Source organism: Bubalus bubalis, chromosome X (genome assembly GCF_019923935.1).
Source record: "Bubalus bubalis isolate 160015118507 breed Murrah chromosome X, NDDB_SH_1, whole genome shotgun sequence".
NCBI lineage: Eukaryota > Metazoa > Chordata > Mammalia > Artiodactyla > Bovidae > Bubalus > Bubalus bubalis.
Window position 1 is genome coordinate 20,456,492 of NC_059181.1, and position 21,890 is coordinate 20,478,381.

General features: G+C 38.5%; 1 protein-coding gene and 1 pseudogene across 2 annotated transcripts in view; one reads left to right on the plus strand and one right to left on the minus strand.

Annotated features, from left to right (window-relative positions):
* The first annotated feature begins 1,129 nt into the window (after positions 1-1,129).
* Positions 1,130-21,890, plus strand: part of MBTPS2 (membrane bound transcription factor peptidase, site 2) — a 47,619-nt gene continuing 26,858 nt past the window's right edge. The window contains exons 1-5 of one of the 2 annotated variants that reach the window (XM_044937463.2): positions 1,130-1,378; positions 4,439-4,587; positions 6,517-6,727; positions 17,099-17,202; positions 19,157-19,284. In XM_044937463.2, coding sequence (XP_044793398.2) covers positions 1,304-1,378; positions 4,439-4,587; positions 6,517-6,727; positions 17,099-17,202; positions 19,157-19,284 — 667 coding nt within the window. In that variant the 5' untranslated portion in view covers positions 1,130-1,303. The remainder of the gene's footprint in view (positions 1,379-4,438; positions 4,588-6,516; positions 6,728-17,098; positions 17,203-19,156; positions 19,285-21,890) is intronic. The other variant, XM_025277131.3, reaches the window with a different exon arrangement.
* Positions 9,007-11,044, minus strand: LOC112582102 (annotated as a pseudogene).

Here is a 21,890-nt window from a genome sequence, read left to right on the forward strand (position 1 = left end):
TGAGTAGCAGTATCTCTCATACAGGTTTCTTGTATTCACTATATTTTTACTTTGCAAGGGGCTGAGGGGGCATTTTTATTTGGGATACTTATTATTCTTAAGATGGTATTCTCAATATTTCGGATTAGTATTACTATTGCTGCTGATGCTTTTCCAGAGAGCTAAAACAAGTTTAACTTTTAAAGGCTTGGGCATTAGGAGAATGCAAAAAAAAAAAAAAAAAAAACACACAACTCCATAAATATTAGTTTTCCTTCCCATTAGAAATCATCCAGTTGACTGGTTCTCAATCTTGCCTGCAAAGTAGAATGACCTGTTTAAAAAATACGGGGGCTTGGGTCCCATTCTGAGATTCTGATTCAATTGGTCTAAGCTACAGAACAGGCATCAGGAATTTTTAAAGTTCCCTGGTGATCCTAATGTTACAGCCAAGGTTGAGAACCACTGCTCCAGGCCAATATATAATCAAGTACATGTCAACATACAAAAATATGTAAACATGTTTAGAACTTTTTTTTTAAATGCAGCACCAATCTCAAATTTTATAATGGAAAAGGTTGGGAAATGAACCTAAAGCTCAAAAATATGTTGAACAGAATAAGCCAGACACAAAAGAGTACTTATTGTATGATTCTATTTACACAAAGTTTTTACAAAGAAAACGAGGGGTAGGAATGGGCAGAGGACAAGAGGATTAACTGAGAAGCGAGCGAAGAAAATTCCCGAGATGGAAACGTTCTCTATTTTGATTAGGGTACATGGATATATAGTTATCAAAACTCATCGAAACAGTTGAAATCTGTATTGTGTTTTCTCTATGTGTAAATAACGTTTTAATAAAAAGAACGATTGAACATAATTTAAATCTGGATACCTAAGATCGTCTGAGTGGCGGAGACGATTATTATTTCGGATGACCCCAAACTCTAACTAGATTAAAAGGAACTACACACCCCAGACCAGAACCAAAGAGAATGGAGACCAGACAGAATGGAGACCAGACAGCAGGGAGGGCCAAAGACTAAGAAATCGCTAGAGGGCTCGAAGCCGTAAGCTAGCTGATGCTGTGGCGCCTAAGTGTTCCGCGAAAATAAGCCCCCGCCCACTTTTCCGGTGCGAGCTGTGCGGGCCGAGTGTCCCACCAGAAGGATCCGGAAGGAAACGAGGCCACTACGAGAAAGGAACCCGTGGCAGCTTGGTCCCTGCTCAGATGCTGGGGCTGTAGGCGCCGCGCGGTCAGCTGGTTGCAGCTCGCAGGGAGGACGCCGGCGCTCGCCTTCCCTGCGCTGCCCCCGCCGCTGCCATGATTCCTGTATCGCTGGTGGTAGTGGTGGTGGGCGGCTGGACTGCCGTCTACCTGACCGACTTGGTGTTGAAGGTGAGGGCCTCGGGCCTAAGGCCCAAGCCCGTGGTGCTCAGGGTCAGGGCGCGGGATCCGAGGTCTTTTCCCCTGCCCTGTGCCTCCCGGAATGGAAGCCGTGCGGCCGGTGTCCACTTGCGGCCTTCCGCGTGGAGCGCGGTCCGGTGGAGTAAATAAAGTACGGCTGGCTGCGGGAAGGGAGTGGTGACCTGCGCATCAGCCGCAGTCGCATTGCGGGGCTCCTTAGGCCCCGCAGCCTTCGGGTCCTGCCCGGGAGGCGCCGGTAGTGGGCTCGGGAGGGCTCGCCGAACCCCACGACACTGCACCTGAGAGGAAAATAAAATGTCTGCCTGAGAAAGGCATTGTTTGCCCTCGTCTTTAAGGTCGCGACTCTCCAGAGAGTCTGGTATTGGAATGAATTTAAATCAAAGTGATTTAGATCAGTGGTTTCAGACTTTAAAGTGCGTACGATCGTCTGCAGTTCCGGTTAAAAAGCACATTCTGATTCTGCAGATCTAGGCCGGGGGCCTAAGATTCTGCATTTCTAACCCGTTCCTAACTGCTGCCAATGCCGCTAGTTAACTGACCTCACTTAAAAGTAGCGAGGATTTACGTAACTATTAAGTACTCGAATTCTACTTTGTATCTTATACGCTGTTCTTCACGCTAACCTCCCCCCCCCCCCACTTAATACCTGTCCCCCTGCACTGCCACAGACCGTTCGTACGCAGCCCATTCTTAAGTTACTTGGGTAGCGGATATTAACAATTGTCTGACCACAGGCTTCAAGCAGCCTTTTGAAGTTGCATATTGGGGGCGGGGGTATTGTATGCGAGGAATGAAATCATGTAACTTCTCTAATATTTAATGAAAGTTCCAATTATGACTAATTCAAACCTTCATGTTATGAATACTGTTTTAAATAGAATACTGTAGTGTGTGTGTTTTAAGTTTAATGTTAGAATGAAATGATACTTAATGTTACTTTGTTGTATTTAAACTTTCAAAGTGTGTTAGCCACTCAGTTATGTCTGACTTCTGTAGCCCCCCAGGCTCCTCTGTCCATGAAATTCCCCAGGCAAGAATACTGGAGTGAGTAGCCATTCCCTTCTCTAGGGGATCGTCCCCACCCAGAGATCAAACCTGAGTCTCCCGCATTGCAGGTAGATTCTTTACCATCTGAGCCACCAGGGAAACAAAACTTGCGAAGTGAAAAGATAATACAGTAGAATCCTTAGAGCACGGGGCTGGGCTTTGCCACTTCCTAACCATTGTGACCTTGGGCAAAAATTCTCTCTGTTCCTCTATTTCTTCATCTTTAAAATAGGTGTAATAGTTGTAAAGACCTCCTGATATTATAGAGAGGATTATGTTATTCATCCACGTAGAGCCCATTGCCACTCAAGCTGAGATTCAAGGACTGGCAGCATTTGCATCATCTGGGAATTTGTCAGAAATGTAGACTCTTAGGCCTCATTCCTGACCCACAGAATCAGAATCTGCATCCTCGTAAGATCCCCAGGTGCTTCCTCTGCACACACTTGGCATAGTGCTTAGCATGTCATAAGCAGTACATGCCAGTGCTTATTTACACAGTGATTTTGTTATTTGGAAAAAACAAACTCACATGATTTCGTGTTGCATATGTGACAGAAATCCAAAATAAAAGTAATTTTTTCAAACCTTTATAGTCTAGTCCAGTGTATGAGGTGATCAGGATGTCACTTTAAGTTCAGTAACAGCCCTTAACTCCCTAAGAGAGCACTGTTCCTTAGGCAGAAGACCTAACTCTCATTCAAAGTATCTGCCTGGGGAATGGAGAAATCTTGGGTTTTAGGAGCCTGCACCTTTGGTTTCTCTGCTCCCAGCTTGGTCTGCTGTTCTACCCATAGTTTGTCTAGGATTTCCTCAGTAGACACCTGAAAGGGTGTGTCACTCTCCTTTTCCAAGTCCTAGAAAATAAACAGGTTTAAAACTTCACCTGAAGATTGAGAGCAGAGAACATTATGGATCCAAAGGCAAACAGATACCTATATTCACACTCAGATCATATTTATGACTGATAAGACTGAAATATCCTTCTAGAGACAGAGAAATTTCTCAAATGGATGGGCATCTATATGACAAAATACTTATCATACTTACTGTAACAGATAAGAGGTCAGTAGCAGTGTATATAAAGCAGCCTTATATTGTCCAAAATCCTACATTACTCAAGGACTTCAAACTTTCCTAATGATAAAACTGTTTGTTGAGCTGCATATAAGCAGCTGTCTCCCCAACCCCAAAGAATGTTAAGGAGTCACTGAGATTAAGATGACTTTTGATAAATTTTGTATTTTTACATGGTCAAATCCAGGGTAAGTGCTTAGGGTTGTTGCTCAAAAGAGTATAGAAAGCACTGATTCCAAATAACCTGTCCCCTCTGTTGGATCGGCTGGGGGTCTTTTTTAATTATAACACAAGACCTCTTGCTGTGTAACAAGGCTTTTAGCCCTGTGCTGTCCTGTGTGGTAGCCACTAACTACATGTGGCCATCTAGCATTTGAAATGGGGCTAGTCCGAACTGAGATGTGCTCTTAAGTGTAAAGTTGACATTGAATTTCAAAGGCTTAGTGCATAAGTAAGTAAGAAAACAAATAGAATGTGAAATACTTCAATAATTATATTGATTGTATTTTGAATGATAATATCTTGGTTATTTTTAGTTAAAAATACTTTTAAATTAATCTGTTTCTATTTGCCTTTTAAATTTTCTTGGCTACTGGAAAATTTTAAATTACACATGTGACTTGCACTTGTATCTCACATATTTCTTTTGGACAATGCTGTTCTAAGCAAACATTTTTTGCCCATGGGCCGTAGTTTGCCGGACTCTGACCTCAGCAGACCAGCTAGTCCAAGACTTATACTTTAATATCCTGAAAAAATAGATAAATGTAAAGCTTTAAAAGTTATAAACATTTGATTAGTTGCTATCTTGCTTTCCTGTAGAAAACACTGCTTTTTCAAAATTTTCTTAAACATTATAAATTGTTCTTCAAATTGAGTGATGTGAAACTTTTCTTTCTCTCTCAGTCATCTGTATATTTTAAGCATTCTTATGAAGACTGGCTGGAAAACAATGGATTGAGCATCTCCCCTTTTCACATAAGATGGCAGACTGCTGTTTTCAATCGTGCCTTTTATAGTTGGGGACGGCGGAAAGCAAGGATGCTTTACCAGTGGTATTCTTCATTTTCTCTTTTTTGGTTTAGATTAGTAATTGTGATCCTGAGAAGTACGTGTTAAATGAACTGTTTCCATCGTTTTCAGTTTACTGAGTTTTAAAATGTTGACCATGTAAAAACTTTCTGGCTTTATATAAATGTATGGGATTGCATCATCGTGCTTTGCACACATTCACAGTCAAGATTCTCTGTCTTGATCTGGGTGGTGGACACATGGGTGTATGTACATACATAAAAATTCAGTGAGTAGTACGCTTCAGACTTACACATTTTACCATGGAAGTTATACATCAGTGGAAAAGCAAAACGCATGTGGAGCATTTTCCACCAGGAAAACAATCTTAGAAAATTCTCTCCTCCATCATCATACGTAGAAACAAGGGTTGTGGGAGTAGTAGGGCTTCCAAAAGTCTGCAGGCTTTCCTCTGTACTTCGTCTATGATACCCATCCAGAGGAAGGATATTTAAAATATTTATCCTCCTATAAAGCATATGCACAAACCAACGCCAGCCAGATCGCAGCAGCAGGGTCCTGGACTCCCTGGCTATGCTAGGCCTATCCCTTTAATTTAAAATATTTTAAAAATCATAGTTTATAGTGTTTATGGTTAGGGGATTTATAATGCTCTCCGGGACACCCTATAGACTGACAGTTTCTGTAGCTGAAGAATTTTTAGTATGAGAGTAGAGGGCCTTTGTCTAAATTCCTTTTTGTTAAAAATTTAGCTCCAGCTGGAGTAGAGCTAAATATCAATAATGAGGTCATCAAAAAGCAGAAAATGCAAGAGCAAATCAAAGCAGACAAAACAGAAATAATAAAGAGCAGAAATCAGTGAAATAGGAAATATACAGTAGAGAAAATCAACAAAGCCAAAAGCTGATTCTTTGAAAAGATTAGTAAAATTGATAAACCCGTACCATGACTGATCAACAAAAAAAGAAAACGACTAAAAATCAGAATTGGAGGAAGAAATATTACTATAGATTCTGAGACTCATTTATTTATTTTGACTGTTCTACACAACTTGTGGAATTTTATTAATACTTCCTCAAGCAGAGATTGAACCCAGGCCCTTAGCAGTGACAGCATGGAGTGAGACTCATTTTGAAAGATGAAGCTATTGTGAACAGTTCTATACATATAAATTTGACAATTTAAATGAAATTGACAAGTTCCTTGAAAAAACACAGCTTATCAAAAAGTTAGAAAATGTAATAGATTATTCCCAACTATAGAAGAATGACTTGTAATTATTAACAGTAGAAGAAACTGTTCTTAAGTTTTACCACATTACTATTTAAACCCATGACAAAATTCAACTAAAATAAAATCCAAACAGTAGAATCGGTAGATGAAAAAGAATGGATTTCTATAATGTCAAAGAGCTTTCATAACTGTGTGAGAATAAGATAAAAACATGCTATGTAAATGCGAAAAACAATATGAATGGAAACCAACTTTTTATTGGGAACAACATTCAGCCTCTTCAGTTATGTGCCATGCTGTGCCTGCTCAGTCGCATCCCCAACTCTTTGTGACCCCATGGACTGTAGGCCATCAGGCTTCTCTGTCCATGGGGATTCTCCAGACAAGAACACCGGAGTGGGTTGCCATGCCCTTCCCTACGGGATCTTCCTGACCCAGGGACTGACTCCACGTCTCCTGTATGACAGGTGGAATTTTTACCACTGAGCCACCAGGGAAGCCCCCTTCAGTTATGAGAGAATTGTAAATTAGAACTGCTTAAAGAGCCAAGTACCTGTGCTTCAGTCAAGTATCTGAAGTTCAGGTAGGAAAAAGAAGCAAGAGTTATTGACATTTTTAGACATTGTTTTGAAGCTATGAAATGTGGCTGGTTAACATATTTTTTAGTCCGTGGATTGTGAGGGATTGTACATTTATATATTTTTTTTTCCTCTTGACAGGTTCAATTTTGGAATGGTGTTTGGCGTAATTGCCATGTTCAGCTCTTTTTTTCTTCTGGGGAAAACGCTGATACAGACTTTAGGCCAAATGATGGCTGACTCTTCTTATTCCTCCTCCTCCTCCTCTTCCCATTCTTCCTCCTCTTCCTCTTCTTCCTCCTCTTCCTCCTCCTCTTCCTCACTTTACAATGAACAGGTGCTCCAAGTTGTGGTAAGTGCCTTATTACTGCTCTAAGTAGCTTTGTTGAAACATAGATATAATATATTTCTTCTGGATAGCATAATTCCTATCCATAATATAAATGTGAAAATATAGCAAAAGTCTTACAATCTCTCAAATTAGTTGCTTAAACAAAATCATTAGTAAGAATATAGCAAAGAATTGTTGCAATATGTAGTAGTAGGAGGAAGAGTAGGAATAGTAATAATAGAACAAATGAACTGCCAGCAAGACTGTGAACAATTACACAAGTGTTAGATTTAATTCATGTTTTTTTTCCAGTGCAGATTTGTTTTTTTTAATTGAAATATAGTTGCCATACAATACTATATAAGTTATAGGTGTGCAATACAGTGATTCACAATTTTTAAAAGTTGTAATCCATTTATGCTGCTGCTGCTAAGTCGCTTCAGTCATGTCTGACTCTGTGCGACCCCATAGACGGCAGCCCACCAGGCTCCCTCGTCCCTGGGATTCTCCAGGCAAGACCACTGGAGTGGGTTGCCATTTCCTTCTCCATTTATAGTTATTATAAAATATCAACTGTATTCCCTATGTTGTAAATTATATTCTTGTAGCTTATTTTATACCTAGTTAGTAATTCATGTTGTCTTCCTGAAGTGTTGAATAATTGTTACTGTCAAGGAATAAGCATACTGATTTAAAGTCTCTTTAATGTAGAAATAAATTGTGTCTTAATCCTATGCGAAGTGTTCCCCTTTATTCTTCATGGCTTTCAGACTGTAAGCAATAATATCCTTTTAATTAAAGGTAAAAGACCTTTTGAATGATCACTGTGATTTCTTGATGTGAAGAATAATATGCTGAGTTGTACTTCTTTGACTGTAAGCTACTTATTATAATTCCCACTTTAAAGAACATGTGTAGACCTATACCCTATCAATTCATGTTTCCAGAGTTTGAAAGGGTCCTTTACCACCAAATACCTTTTATTTAAAATTTGTTTCATTAACAGTTTCCATTTCCATGAATCATGGATGTTACATTTTTAATGAAGCAGAATGTTAGTGACTTAAAAATTGAAGTATAGTTGATTTACAATTGTGTTAGTTTCAGGTGTACAGCATAGTGATTCAGTATTTTATTCTTATAGCAATCTAGGAATAAGTATTGTTGTTATCCCTGATTCACAGATGAGAAAACCGAGGCACCGGGCTGTTAAGTCACTTGCCTGTGGTCACAGCTAGTAAATGATGGGTCCATCACTCACCCACCACTGACTTTAAGAAAGACCAATAATTTCTCAAGGAACTATAAAGTAACTTTGACTTGTATCTAAGAGATATATGGTGGAAGGTATAAGGTATAGGAGCTAAAATGGGATATAAAAGCAGGGTCTGGTTTATGAAAGGCCATTCTAAGAAGTTTTGATTTTATCTGTATATAACAAGTCTATGCAAAATGGACTGGAGTAAGGTTTCACTGAAGATGAGGAGGCCATTTGAGAGGGCATTTGGAATAATTCATGTCAGAAGTTATAAAGATCTAAACTAAATTAATGATAAGAAGAATGAAGGGCTGGATTGAAGGGATCTTCTGAAGTGGAGTTCACAGACCTCAGTGATTAAGTGAATGTGAGGCTGCAGGGAGAAGGAGGAGTTGAGGATGACTCTCAGGCTACATGATTGGCTATTGTTTGCCAAGGAAGAGGATAGTAGAGAAAGAAGCAAGCTTAGAGGAAATACGATCACTGGCCTGTGACTTCTAGGATTAGAATAGGAAAAGGTTTTTTGGTTTTTTTTTCTTTGGCTTTTTAGTTTTATTTTAGTTTAACGAGTTTTTTTTTGGGGGGGGGGTGTTTGTTTGTTTTAAAAGATATTTATTCAGCATCATAATCAGACTACTACATTTGGCAATCAATAGCATGGGCCAGGCCCCCAGGGATGGAGGAGCCTGATGGGCTGCCGTCTAGGGGTCGCACAGAGTCGGACACGACTGAAGTGACTTAGCAGCAGCAGCAGCAGCAGCATGGGTACAAAAAAACTACGTTAAAACTCTTTGTTGAAATGAAATGCTTTACACTTCCCACAGATTAGAAACTAAAGTAGTTTGTGCAATTAGTCACAAATATCATCCTCGAGGGTTTTTTTGCCCATACACATGAGCATTGTCTAAAACATGTCTTCTTCGAATCAGCAGGGTGCTGCCACCACTGTGCTTGACTAAGTTTACAAATCTGTTGTAACTTGTAGCTTCCTGGTCACTTCTCTGGCTCTCCTCTCCTGCTAAGCTTTGTTTCCTGGCAGTAATTAAAACCTCCCACTGCCATAGCTACTGCTGCTGCCGGAACCACCATAGCCACCTTGGTTTCATGGTTTGGCAAATTATTGGCCTCTACCACCATCGGGGCCAGAACTTCTGCCTCCAAAGTTTTCTCCTTTCGTGGGTCCAAACTTTGAAGATTGATTGCTGTAATTGCCAGAATCATCATAGCTTCTGCCACCTCCAAATTGCTTCCATCATTACCAAATCCATTATAGCCATTCTCACAGCCACCATATCTACCACCACCATGGCTGCCACTGAAGCCACCTCAACCACTGACATTTCCTCCATGACCAAAGTTGACATTCCCACCAAAACCACCTCCATGACTACCACTAAAGTTTCCAGAACCACTTCCACCTCTTTGGATGGGTGAAGCACTAACCATCTCTTGCTTAGATACGGTTTTCTTTATTTCACAGTTGTGGCCATTCACAGTGTGGTATTTCTGAATGACAATCTTGTCTATGGAGTCATGGTCATCAAAGATTACAGAAGGCATTCTTTTTGCCGTTGCCTCAGTCACTTTTTTCCCCACATACTGTTCAAAATAACATGTTAGGCACTGTTTTCATTATCTTCTTTAATGCCACCAACAAAAATCTTTTTCACAGTTAAGTGGGCACCAGGTCTTTGAGAATCTTCTCTTGAGACAGCCCTCTTTGGTTCCACAGCTCTTCCATCTACCTTGTGTGGTCTTACATTCATAATCGAATTCACCTCCTCCACTGTGGTGTATGTGACAAACCCAAAGCCTCTGGAGTGCTTGGTATTTGGATCCCTCCTTACCACACAGTCTGAGTGTACCCCAAAGCTCAGAATGGCTCCTCAGACTCACATTGGTTGTTTCAAAGCTCAGACCTCTGATGAAGAGCTTCCACAGGCTTTCTGGGCTCTTTGATAAACTCCAACTTAGACTTGACTGTAGTGGAGGAGACTTCAGTGATGCTTACATGGCGTCATCCACAGGCACAAAGAAGCTAACAGGCTTTTTAAATTAATTTTTTATTTGATGAATTTTACATATTACAATTTGTACATTTAAGGTATACAGCATGTTACTTTCATACATTTATTTATTGTAATATTGCCATTGGAGCAATATCTATCAGATTATATTATTGTAGTATAGTATTATTGATTTTAGTCTTTATACTGTGCATTAGATCTCTGTGGCTTATTTGCTACTCATTACAACTTTGTACCTTTAAACGCTCATTCTTATCAGCACCCCCTATCTTCTGGTAACCACCATTTTACCCTATTTTTTTTTTTTAACAGATTGGACGTTTTTAGATTCCATATATAAGTGATACCATTTAGTACTTGTTTTTCTCTGACTTATCTCACTTAGCATCATGTGGTCAAGGTCTATCCATGTTGTTGCAAATGGCAGGATAGCTTCCTTTCTCATACGTGAATAATATTCTATTGTGTATGTATATTGCTACATTGTTTTCATCCATTCATCTATTGGTGGTCATTTGGGTCATTTCCATAATCTTTGCTATTGTGATAAACATCAGTTCAGTTCAGTTGCTCGGTTGCGGCCCCATGGACTGCAGCACGCCAGGCCTCCCTGTCCATCAACAACTCCTGGAGTTTACTCAAACTTATGTCCATTGAGTCTGTGATGTCATCCAACCATCTCATCCTCTGTCGTCCCCTTCTCCTCCTGCCTTCAATCTTTCACACCATCAGGGTCTTTTCAAATGAGTCAGTTCTTCACATCAGGTGGCCAAAATGATAAACAAAGTGATAAACATAGATATGCATATACCTCATCAAAATATTTTCATTTCCTTTGGGTGTATACCCAGAAGTAGAATTGATTGATCATATGTTAGATCTATTTTAACTTTTTGAGGAGCCTCCATATTGTTTTCCATAGTGGTTGGACTAATTTATATTTCCACCAACAGTGCGTTAGGGTTCCTTTTTCACCACATCCTTGCCAACACATGTGTTGTCTCTTCTTTTTTGTAAAATTTATTTGGCTGTGCTAGTTCTTACCTGAGGCATGCAGGATCTTAGTTTCTGCTTGCGGGATCTAGTTTCCTGATCAGGCATCAAACCCAGAACCCCTGCACTGGGAGCACCAGGGAAATCCCTCTTCTCTGCTTGATGATAGCCATTCTAACAGGTGTGAGGTGTTATCTCACTGTGGTTTTAATTGGCATGTCCCTGATGATTAGTAATGTTGAACATTTTTTCATGTGTCTTTTGGCCATTTTGAGGTCTTCTTTGGAACTAGTACTTCTGCTCATTTTTAAATCAGATTGTTGAGGAAGGGGTTGTTTGTTTTTAAGTTTTGTTAGTTGTTTATATCTTTTGGATATTAACCCCTTATCCAGTACATGGTTTGCAGAAATATTCTCACATTCTGTAGGCTGCCATTGATTGTTTCTTTCACTATGCAGGAGCTTTTGAGTTTAACGTAATCTCATTTGTTGATTTTTACTTTTATTGTTTGTGCTTTTGGTGTCATGTCCAAAAAAGTCATTACCTGAATGGCAAAGTGATATTTAGAGAAGAAATTATTTCTTTTGTTTTCTTTTCCGCTTATTCATAGAGCTCACAAAATATTGACTCTCTTAGGAGAGCCATGCATTGGAGCCATTAAGAAGTCCACTGCCCTCTGTGTATCTACCTGGCATGTTTTTGTTTAGGTTTGTTATATCTCCTGACTTTGATATGAACACTTGTAGCTCAAAGAACTAACTTTCTGTTTATTCTGTAATTATCTATGGCCTCATTCAATATTAATTCCCAAAAACCTGACACTCTGTGTTATTGAGAGGTCAGTATTCTGGTACATCTAATGCCCTGTGTGATCATGGCTGAGACAGATGGGCAGTCAAGTACCATTGCCAGCAAATAAGACCTACCATCTGTTGATATAGTCACATACTCAAATCCTTACCTTATTTCATTATTAAACCCATTGATGTAAAAAGGAAAAGGAATCAATATCCTATTGGATCAAGCCTACTGATTTATTTGAAATAAAGGTAAGATAACCTGAATAATTTATGATATAGAGGAAATGTATGAGAATCTTAAGTACATCAATTTAGAGAGATATCAGAGATAAAGAAACTATAGGTCTGAATAGACAGATACCTGGCAACATGGGAAAGGAACAGATATGTAGAAAAAGGTACACTGATGTTGGCCTTGGAGTACACAATGAAGCAGGGCAAGGGCTAATAAAGTTTTGCCAAGAGAACGCATTGGTCATAGCAAACACCCTCTTCGAACAACACAAGAGAAGACTCTACACATGGACATCACCAAATGGTCAATACTGAAATCAGATTGATTATATTCTTTGCAGCCAAAGATGGAGAAGCTCTATACAGTCAGAAAAACAAGACCAGGAGCTGACTGTGGCTCAGATCATGAACTCTTTATTGCCAAATTCGGACTTAAATTGAAGAAAGTAGGGAAAACTACTAGACCATTCAGGTATGACCTAAATCAAATCCCTTACGATTATACAGTGGAAGTGACAAACAGATTCAAGGGATTAGATCTGATAGACAGAGTGCCCGAAGAACTATAGATGGAGGTTCATGACATTGCACAGGAGGCAGTGATCAAAACCATCCCCAAGAAAAAGAAATGCAAAAAGGCAAAATGGTTGTCTGAGGAGGCCTTACAAATAGCTGAGAAAAGAAGAGAAGTGAAAGGCAAAGAAAAAAAGGAAAGATATACTCATTTGAATGCAGAATTCCAAAGAATAGCAAAGAGAGATAAGAAAGCCTTCCTCAGTGATCAGTGCAAAGAAATAGAGGAAAACAATAGGATGGGAAAGACTAGTGATCGCTTCAAGAAACTTAGAGATACCAAGAGAACTTTTCATGCAAAAATGGGCACAATCAAGGACAGAAATGGTATAGACCGAACAGAAGCAGAAGATATTAAGAAGAGTTGGCAAGAATACACAGAAGAACTATTCAAAAAAGATCTTCACGACCCAGATAATCACGATAGTGTGATCACTCACCTAGAGCCAGACATTCTGGAATTCAGAGTCAAGTGGACCTTAGGAACCATCACTATGAACAAAGCTAGTGGAGGTGATGGAATTCTAGCTGAGCTATTTCACATCCTAAAAGATGATGCTGTGAAAGTGCTGCACTCAATATGCCAGCAAATTTGGAAAACTCAGCAGTGGCCACAGGACTGGAAAAGGTCAGTTTTCATTCCAATCCCAAAGAAAGGCAATGCCAAAGAATGCTCAAACTACTGCACAATTGCACTCATCTCACACGCTAGCAAAGTAATGCTCAAAATTCTCCAATCCAGGCTTCAACAGTATGTTAACTGAGAACTTCCAGATATTCAAGCTGGATTTAGAAAAGGGAGAGGAACCAGAGGTCAAATTGCCAACATCCGTTTGCTAGATAATAGAAAAAGCAAGAGAGTTCCAGATAAACGTCTACTTCTGCTTCATTGACTATGCCAAAGCCTTTACTGTGTGGATCCCAACAAACTGGAAAATTCTTAAAGAGATGGAAATACAAGACCAACTGACCTGCCTCCTGAGAAATACGTATGCAGGTCAAGAAGCAACAGTTAGAACTAGACATGGAACAACAGACTGGTTCCAAATTGGGAAAGGAATACGTCAGGGCTGTATATTGTCACCCTGCTTATTTAACTTATATGCAGAGTACATCATGAGCCATGCCAAGTTGGATGAAGCACAAGCTGGAATCAAGATTTCCGGGAAAAATATCAATAACCTCAGATATGCAGATGACATCACCCTTATGGCAGAAAGCGAAGAACTAAAGAGCCTCTTGATGAGAGTGAAAAACTGGCTTAAAACTCAACATTCAGAAAACTAAGATCATGGCATCTGGTTCCATCACTTCATGGCAAGTAGATGGGGAAACAATAGAAACAGTGAGAAACTTTCTTTCTTTGGGCTTCAAAATAACTGCAGATGGTGACTGCAGCCATGAAAGTAAAAGACACTTGCTCCTTGGAAGAAAAGTTTTGACCAACCTAGACAGCATACTAAAAAACAGAGACGTCACTTTGCCAACAAAGGTCCGTCTAGTCAAAGCTATAGTTTTTCCAGTGGTCATGTATGGATGTGAGAGTTGGAGTATAAAGAAAGATGAGTGCTGAAGAATGGATGCTTTTGAACTGTGGTGTTGGAGAAGACTCTTGAGAGTCCCTTGGACAGCAAGGAGATCCAACCAGTCCATCCTAAAGGAAATCAGTCCTGAATATTCATTGGAAGGACTCATGCTGAAGCTGAAATTCCAATACTTTGGCCACCTGATGCAAAGAACTGACTCATTTGAAAAGACCCTGATGCTGGGAAAGATTGAAGGTGGGAGGAGAAGGGGACAACAGAGGATGAGATGGTTGGATGGCATCACAGACTCAATGGACATGAGTTTGAGTAAACTCCAGGAGTTGGTGATGAACAGGGAGGCCTGGGGCGCCACAGTCCATGGGGTCGCAAAAACGACTGAGCGACTGAACTGAAGTGATGTTCTTGAAAAGAGTTGCTTAATAGGGTCTGAGTAGAGAGAACTTCAGATAATGAGCATCATAAAAATGTACATATCCTCTGACCATTTACTTCCACCTCTGGGACTCTAGGTTAAGGAAATACTTCCAAATTATAGAAAATGTAGTATTTATCAAGCTTTTTATCCTAACCTTTATGAAGAATTGGAAACAACCACAATACATAATTGAGGATTGCTTAAATTATGGGATTGTCATTCAGGGTAATTTTATGAGTACATTAAAAATGATGACTATGAAAGCTAGTTTCTTAACTAGAGAAAGGACTCTTAGAATCAATGAATTTAGAAAGCAGTCCAAGCAGCATGGTTTGAATCTCTTCTTCAGTTACTAAAAAAGGCTTCAAAGTGAAATCCCTTTGTTATACACAAAAAGAAACTGTAACTGAATTAAAATTAAACCGTGAAATTATAAAAGACCTTGAAAGGAGAAAAATCAGGTTTCTGTTTATAGGAACACAGAATGAGAAAGACATGCATAAAATTAATGGCAAAACCATATATTTGATCACATAAAAATTTTTGTGTATAAAAAACCAAAAGCAAAATAAAAAGACAAAAAACTTGGGACTACATCTGTGGCATGAATCACAGAAAACAGATGACTGATATTTTAAGTGATCTTACAATCAATAAGAAAACACAATACTCTAAGGAGAAAAAAAAATGGACAAGTCAGGAGTAGGCTACTCACAAAAGATCTCCCAGTGGTCAAAAAGTTGGGGAATGGGTGTTCAACTTAATAAGCATCAAAGAAATAGAAATCAAACAATGGAATGCTTTTTATTCCTCTGAAATTGCAGATTTGAATAAAATGAGTTTGCCAAAGGTTATGGAAGGGTCTGCTTTTGGAGAGCAGTTTGATCTGTGTCAAAATTTTTAAAGTATAATTGTTTTTATTACCTCTCTGTTAGGCATGATGTAAACAGTAGACAAGGATTATCTCTTGCAATCCTCAGAATCACCCTTTCAGGTAAATAACATGGTTATTTCCATATTAATGATGTAGAAAATGAGGTGTTGGAGGAATAATCCAAACTTCTTCAAGGTTCCTTATATAGTATAATGGAGCCAGAACATCAGACACACCTGATGTTGTCACCAGAGTGTGAACCAACCATGCTTGCCTAACAGTTTATCCCCTAGATATTTATGTATCTAAGACTGAATATGTTTATCACAGTATTTTGTAAGAGCAGAAACCTTTCAAAACAATTGAAATGCCCAACAGTCTACTCCATGGAATACAATGCAGGTATTAAAAATCATATTGAACCAGAAAATATTCATAGGAAAATGTTTGTAATATATTTGTGAAAGGGGCAGATTTCAAAACCATGTTTATAATAAAAATATAGTTTTTAAAAACGGAGAAGCTCTTTTGCTGATGGAGAAGTCAACAAAAACAAGACCAGGAACTGACTGTGGCTCAGATCATTTTCTCATTCAGCGCCAAAGAATTGATGCTTTTAAACTGTGGTGTTGGAGAAGACTCTTGAGAGTCCCTTGGACAGCAAGATCAAACCAGTCCATCCTAAAGGAAATCAGTCCTGAATATTCATTGGAAGGACTGATGCTGAAGCTGAAACTCCAATACTTTGGCCATCTGATGTGAAGAACTGACTCACTGGAAAAGACCCTGATGCTGGGAAAGATTGAAGGCGGGAAGAGAAGGGGACGACAGAGGATGAGATTGTTGGATGGCATCACCGACTCAGTGGACATGAGTTTGGGTAAACTTTGGGAGTTGGTGACAGACAGGGAAGCCTGGCATGCCATAGTCCATGGGGTCGCAAGGACTCAGACACGACTGAGTGACTGAACTGAACTGACTGATGTTCCATATGGCATTCTTTTTGCATTAAACTTCAATTTTAATATATTTATGTGTCATTTTGATAGTGCTTTTATCACCAATGTACTAGACAAACTGATGAAATAGAAAAAATGAAGGGCATGGTGCTCCTACACCAATAAGGCACTTTTATTATGCTGCCTTTCTGATCTGATTATGCTGCCTTTAATGATCAACTCGCATATAACTTGATAGTAGTAAAATGAAACTGACTGAAGAGGGGGTGGAGACTTCCTGTATCACTCACATAAGTACTTGAAACCTTGCAATAACACTTTGGCGGAAGGACTGGGAATTGTAACAAGAATTCCCACATCGGGCTTCCCGCCCTTAAGAATGAATCAGCTGCTGACTCCTTCACTGTCTCTCTGACTTTCCTGGCACTTTGCCAGGTTTCCTAATTCTTTCCCATGGTAAAGAGTTTGGGAAGCTAATATTTCAATTTTTTAATCTGGTGTTTCCTATTCTCTTTAGATTGATGTGCTTAGTTAAAAAATAAAAAAACGTGTTTTTATTTTTATTGTGATGGAAATGGAGAAGTGGACCATCAGTGTTTATATTACTTTTAGCTTACAGAACATTGGATTTGGAAGTTTAGATGTTAGTACAGAGTGAACATCCAGGTCTCTTGGTGCCCAAATGTGTATTTGTCATTGTTTCTTTGAACAGGTTCCTGGCATTAATTTACCCATCAACCAACTGACCTATTTCTTCGCTGCAGTCCTCATTAGCGGTGTTGTACATGAAATTGGACATGGAATAGCAGCTATTAGGTAATGATATTTCCCTCTTTCTCTCTCTATATATATACGGGATGTAAAAAAAGCATTTCATTTAAAAGGACTTATTACTAAAATCTGGGACTTCCCAGGTGGTGCTAATGGCAAAGAACCCACCTGCCAATGCAGGAGAAATAAGAGACACGGGTTTGATCCCTGGGTTGGGAAGATCCTCTGGAGTAGGAAAAGGCAACCCACGCCAGTATTCTTGCCTGGAGAATTCCATGGACAGAGGAGCCTGACGTACTACAGTCCATGGGATCGCAAAGAGTCGGGCATGACTGAAGCAACTTATCACGCACGCATTACTAAAATCTGCTACATTTGATACTTTTTCTTTCTGTGACTACTGCCCAGTGCATATCCACCATTATTACTTTAAGCTACCTTCTCCTTTGTAGACATTAATATATTGATGAATATGCTTAGTTAATTGTGCATATCTATAATCTGGGTCTTTCTATCCTTTGTCCTTTGCCAGCATGGTTATATCCTCATGGTGCATCACTATTTTCATCCAATCCCAAAACCTAATCTTTATATTCATCATTGGATCAGAATGATAACCACTGCAGTCAAATCCCATCCACCTGCCTTCTTAGTACTTACTTTGGCTCATCATCTGAAATACTTTCCTGCTTCTACTCATGGCCTCTGCTGCCTACAGCAAGAACACTGAAAGCTCTGGGTTTGTTAACAAATATCATAGCCTGTCTAGAAAACCAAGTGGGAAAAGATAAGGGAGGATGAGACCTGGGACTTGCTTCAAGTATCATGCCCTGTTCTTGTCTTGACTCTCCAAGTGTATCATTGTAATTATACCTGAGCATTTTAAAGTCTCCTAAATGTGTGAAATCGTGATAGGGGAGAGAGTGAATCACAACTCCCCTTTATTCCTGATAATGAACACACATACTGATGGGAATGTGTTTCATCCTTTGGGTGTGTGGACCACATAAAAAGTTTTAAAGGAGAAGATTTAATCATTTCTTATTACTTTCCAGTTGCTTATGAAAAGAGTCTGTTGACTCTCATCTTGACAGAGAGTCTTGACCCTCATCTTGACAGAGCATATACTGTTAAACAGCTGTGCCATGTAGTGGTTTAAATGGGCGGCTAGTTTTTTTTCTCTCTTTCATCTTTGCTTCCTCTTCTTTAGCTCTGTAGCTTTTAGGGTTTTACACAGAAAAGCATTGTTATTAACAGTTTAATAATTCATAATATGTTTGTGAAATCGTATGGGTAATTTTTTATAAAATCCCAGTTGCTGAGAAAAAGTGAATTTTACAGTCATCTTAGATATTTAATGCTAGGTGACAGCACAAAATATTTAGATGATGCTTTTTGTCAGAGTAGCTGAGTGGTCTTTTGAGGCTTTTAAATGTAATTCCATTTTTAGAGAATTAATTGATAAAAAAACAGTTATCTTGAGGACAATCTGAGCATTATGTATTTTAAAATGTACTTAACATTAATTCAGCAAGAATACATTTAGATAAAATGCCATCCTTATAATAGCTAAGACAAATATAAATATTTAAATTATTTATTAATACTTGAATTCTATTTTCTACCATCTCCTTCCCTGAAAATAATTCAGAGTAAACCATAAAAATGTTTTTTTTTAGTTTCTCATAGAAATACTATTGCTTTGTATTTGTGACTAATTTTAAGTTATTTGCTCAGCATATTGGTTTCTAAAAATTTTGAAGTTATAAGCTATTTCAGAATGCCCTGTTTTACAAAACATAATTTCACTGATAACTAAATCTGTATGCTATTATAAAATTATGATATACATGTATATCATATATAATTCTTTATCCAGAGAGACTTGAATTTTAAACAAGAATTTGAATTACATTGGGGAGTTTTATGATTACATGCATTATTAATTTGAAAAATGTGATACTAGTAGTAAATTCCTTTTTCTTATGTGATTTCTTAGGGAACAAGTTCGATTTAATGGCTTCGGGATTTTTCTCTTCATTATTTATCCTGGAGCATTTGTTGATCTGTTCACCACTCATTTGCAACTTATATCACCAGTCCAGCAGCTAAGGATATTTTGTGCAGGTAAAAGATTTAAATTTCTTTATATATCTGTGTGTTATTAGTGGTTTTATGGAAAGTACTCACATCACAAATGTGGTTGATAAACTCAGATTATAAGACTTTAAGTTCGAAGTAGTAGAGCAAAATAATTTACATTGCAGTTTTTCCCCCCATTTTTTAACATGAGTTATTTTTAAAAGATTGAAAGTAAAATGAGCAGAACATACCATGAAAATATGGATAAAGCATTGAAGTAGACATGTTCAGTTCAGTTCAGTCGCTCAGTCATGTCCCTGTCCATCACCAACTCCTGGAGTCCACCCAAACCGATGTCCATTGAGTCTGTGATGCCATCCAACCATCTCATCCGAAGCAGACATGGGAGGTCACTAAATAATCATAAGGAATATAATCCATGATGAAAATGTAATCATGCGTCTTACTGAATAAACATCATCAAAACAAAAATAGAAAAAAGTACCAGGAAAAAACACAAATGTAATAAAGGAGGCTTGTCTCTCAACAAATGGCAGTTATGTACAAAAAAGTCTTTATCATTGAAGCTCTGATTACAAAGATAAAAGTCAATAGTTACATCAAACCCTATACCATGACAGTTTATTTTCAAGTGCCCAGGAAACTAATAAAAATTGGCCAGTTAAATTCAAAATCATAATTGCAGTATTTTTTTAAATGGTAATGAAGTAATGTGTAAAGTTTTGCTAAAATGAAAAGTCACTACCTTAGGCAGTTATTATGAAATAAGAAATGAAAGTATATCAGTTAAGCAGTCAACTAAAGAAATGAGAAAAGAACTATGAAATAGGTAAGAACTGATGTAATTAGTATAGATAGATAGATACAGTTGGTCAGTCGTGTCTAACTCTTTGTGATCCCATGGACTGTAGCCTGCCAGGCTCCTCTGTCCGTGGAATTCTCCAGGCAAGAATACTGCATCAGTTCAGTTCAGTCATTCAATTGTGTCCGATTCTTTGCAACCCCGTGGACTGCAGCACACCAGGCTTTCCTGCCCATCACCAACTCCCAGAGCCTGCTCAAATTCATGTCCATCAAGTCAGTGATGCCATCCAACCATCTCATCCTCTGTCGTCCCCTTCTCCTCCTGCCTTCAGTCTTTCCCAGTATCAGGGTCTTTTCCAGTGAGTCAGTCTTCACATGAGGTGGCCAAAGTATTGGAGTTTCAGCTTCAGCATTAGTCCTTCCAATGAATATTCAGGACTGATTTTCTTTAGGATGAACTGGTTTAATCTCCTTGCAATCCAAGGAGCAAGCATCTTTTAATTTCATGGCTGCAGTCACCATCTTCAATGATTTTGGAGCCCAGGAAAATAAAGTCTGTCACTGTTTGAATTGTTTCCCCATCTTTTTGCCATGAAGTGATGGGACCAAGGGATTCTCAAGAGTCTTCTCCAACACCACAGTTCAAAAGCATCAATTCTTCGGCGCTCAACTTTATAGTCCAACTCTCACATCCATACATGACTACTGGAAAAACCATAGCTTTGACCAGACGGACCTTTATCTGCTAAGAATACTGCAGTGGGTAGCCATTCCCTTCTCCTGGGGATCTTCCCAACCCAGGGATCAAACCCCGGTCTCCTGCATTGCAGGCAGATTCTTTACCATCTGAGCCACTAGGGAAGCCCCATAATCAGTATGAAAATACACAAAAAGTGTAATAAATTAGAAAAAAAATTTTAATTCAAGAGTTCTTGGAAGAACAAAAGATTAAGCAATGGAGAAAACATTTATAGACAGAATTAGCAGTCAGATTGGGGAATGACAACTGATACAGAGAAATTTTAAACAATTATAAAAGTGTTCTTTCTTCATCTGCAAAAAATTTTCACAAACCTGGATAATTATTTTTTAAATAGCCTAAATTAACCCCAGCAGAAATAGGAAAAAAATTATAAATAGGATGATTACCACAGAAGAAATTAAGGAAGTTGAAGAATGGTCCTGAAAGTTCAATATGTAGAATTATTTCAAATCTTGAAGAAAAGATTTTTCTTTTCGATTCCAATTTAGCATAAACTTTCCAGATTACATATAGAAGGATACCAAGAATTTTTTTAAAGTTGGTGTACTAACACTGCTGTTTCCTGTAAAGCACACAAAAAAATTCTATAGACAGTTGGTGCATGTAAACAACACAAAGATGGCTTAACATTAGGAAATGTTATATGTGAATGTGGTAAACACTGATTACCCTTAAGGGAAAAATATCACCTCAGCAGATATTGAAATGGGTATTTAATAAAATTCAACATCCATTAATGCTTAAAAAACAAAAATCTTTAGTAAAAGTGGAAATAGTTGGATATTTACTAATGGTATAAAACTTAAAAGCATTTCTATTAAAGCACTGGCCCCTAACCTTTTGGGAACCTGGGACCAGTTTTGTGGAAGACAAAAACCAGGGGTTGAGGGATGGATATGGTTCAAATTGTAATGCAAGTGATGGACCAGTGCTAGTCTATGGCCCAGCACCTTGTATTAAAGGAAAAGACAGGCATTCCCACTATCACTGATATTGTTAAACAGTCTATAAATGTGGGTCGGTGCAATTAAAATTTTTTTTTAGTGCAATTAAATTAAAAAAG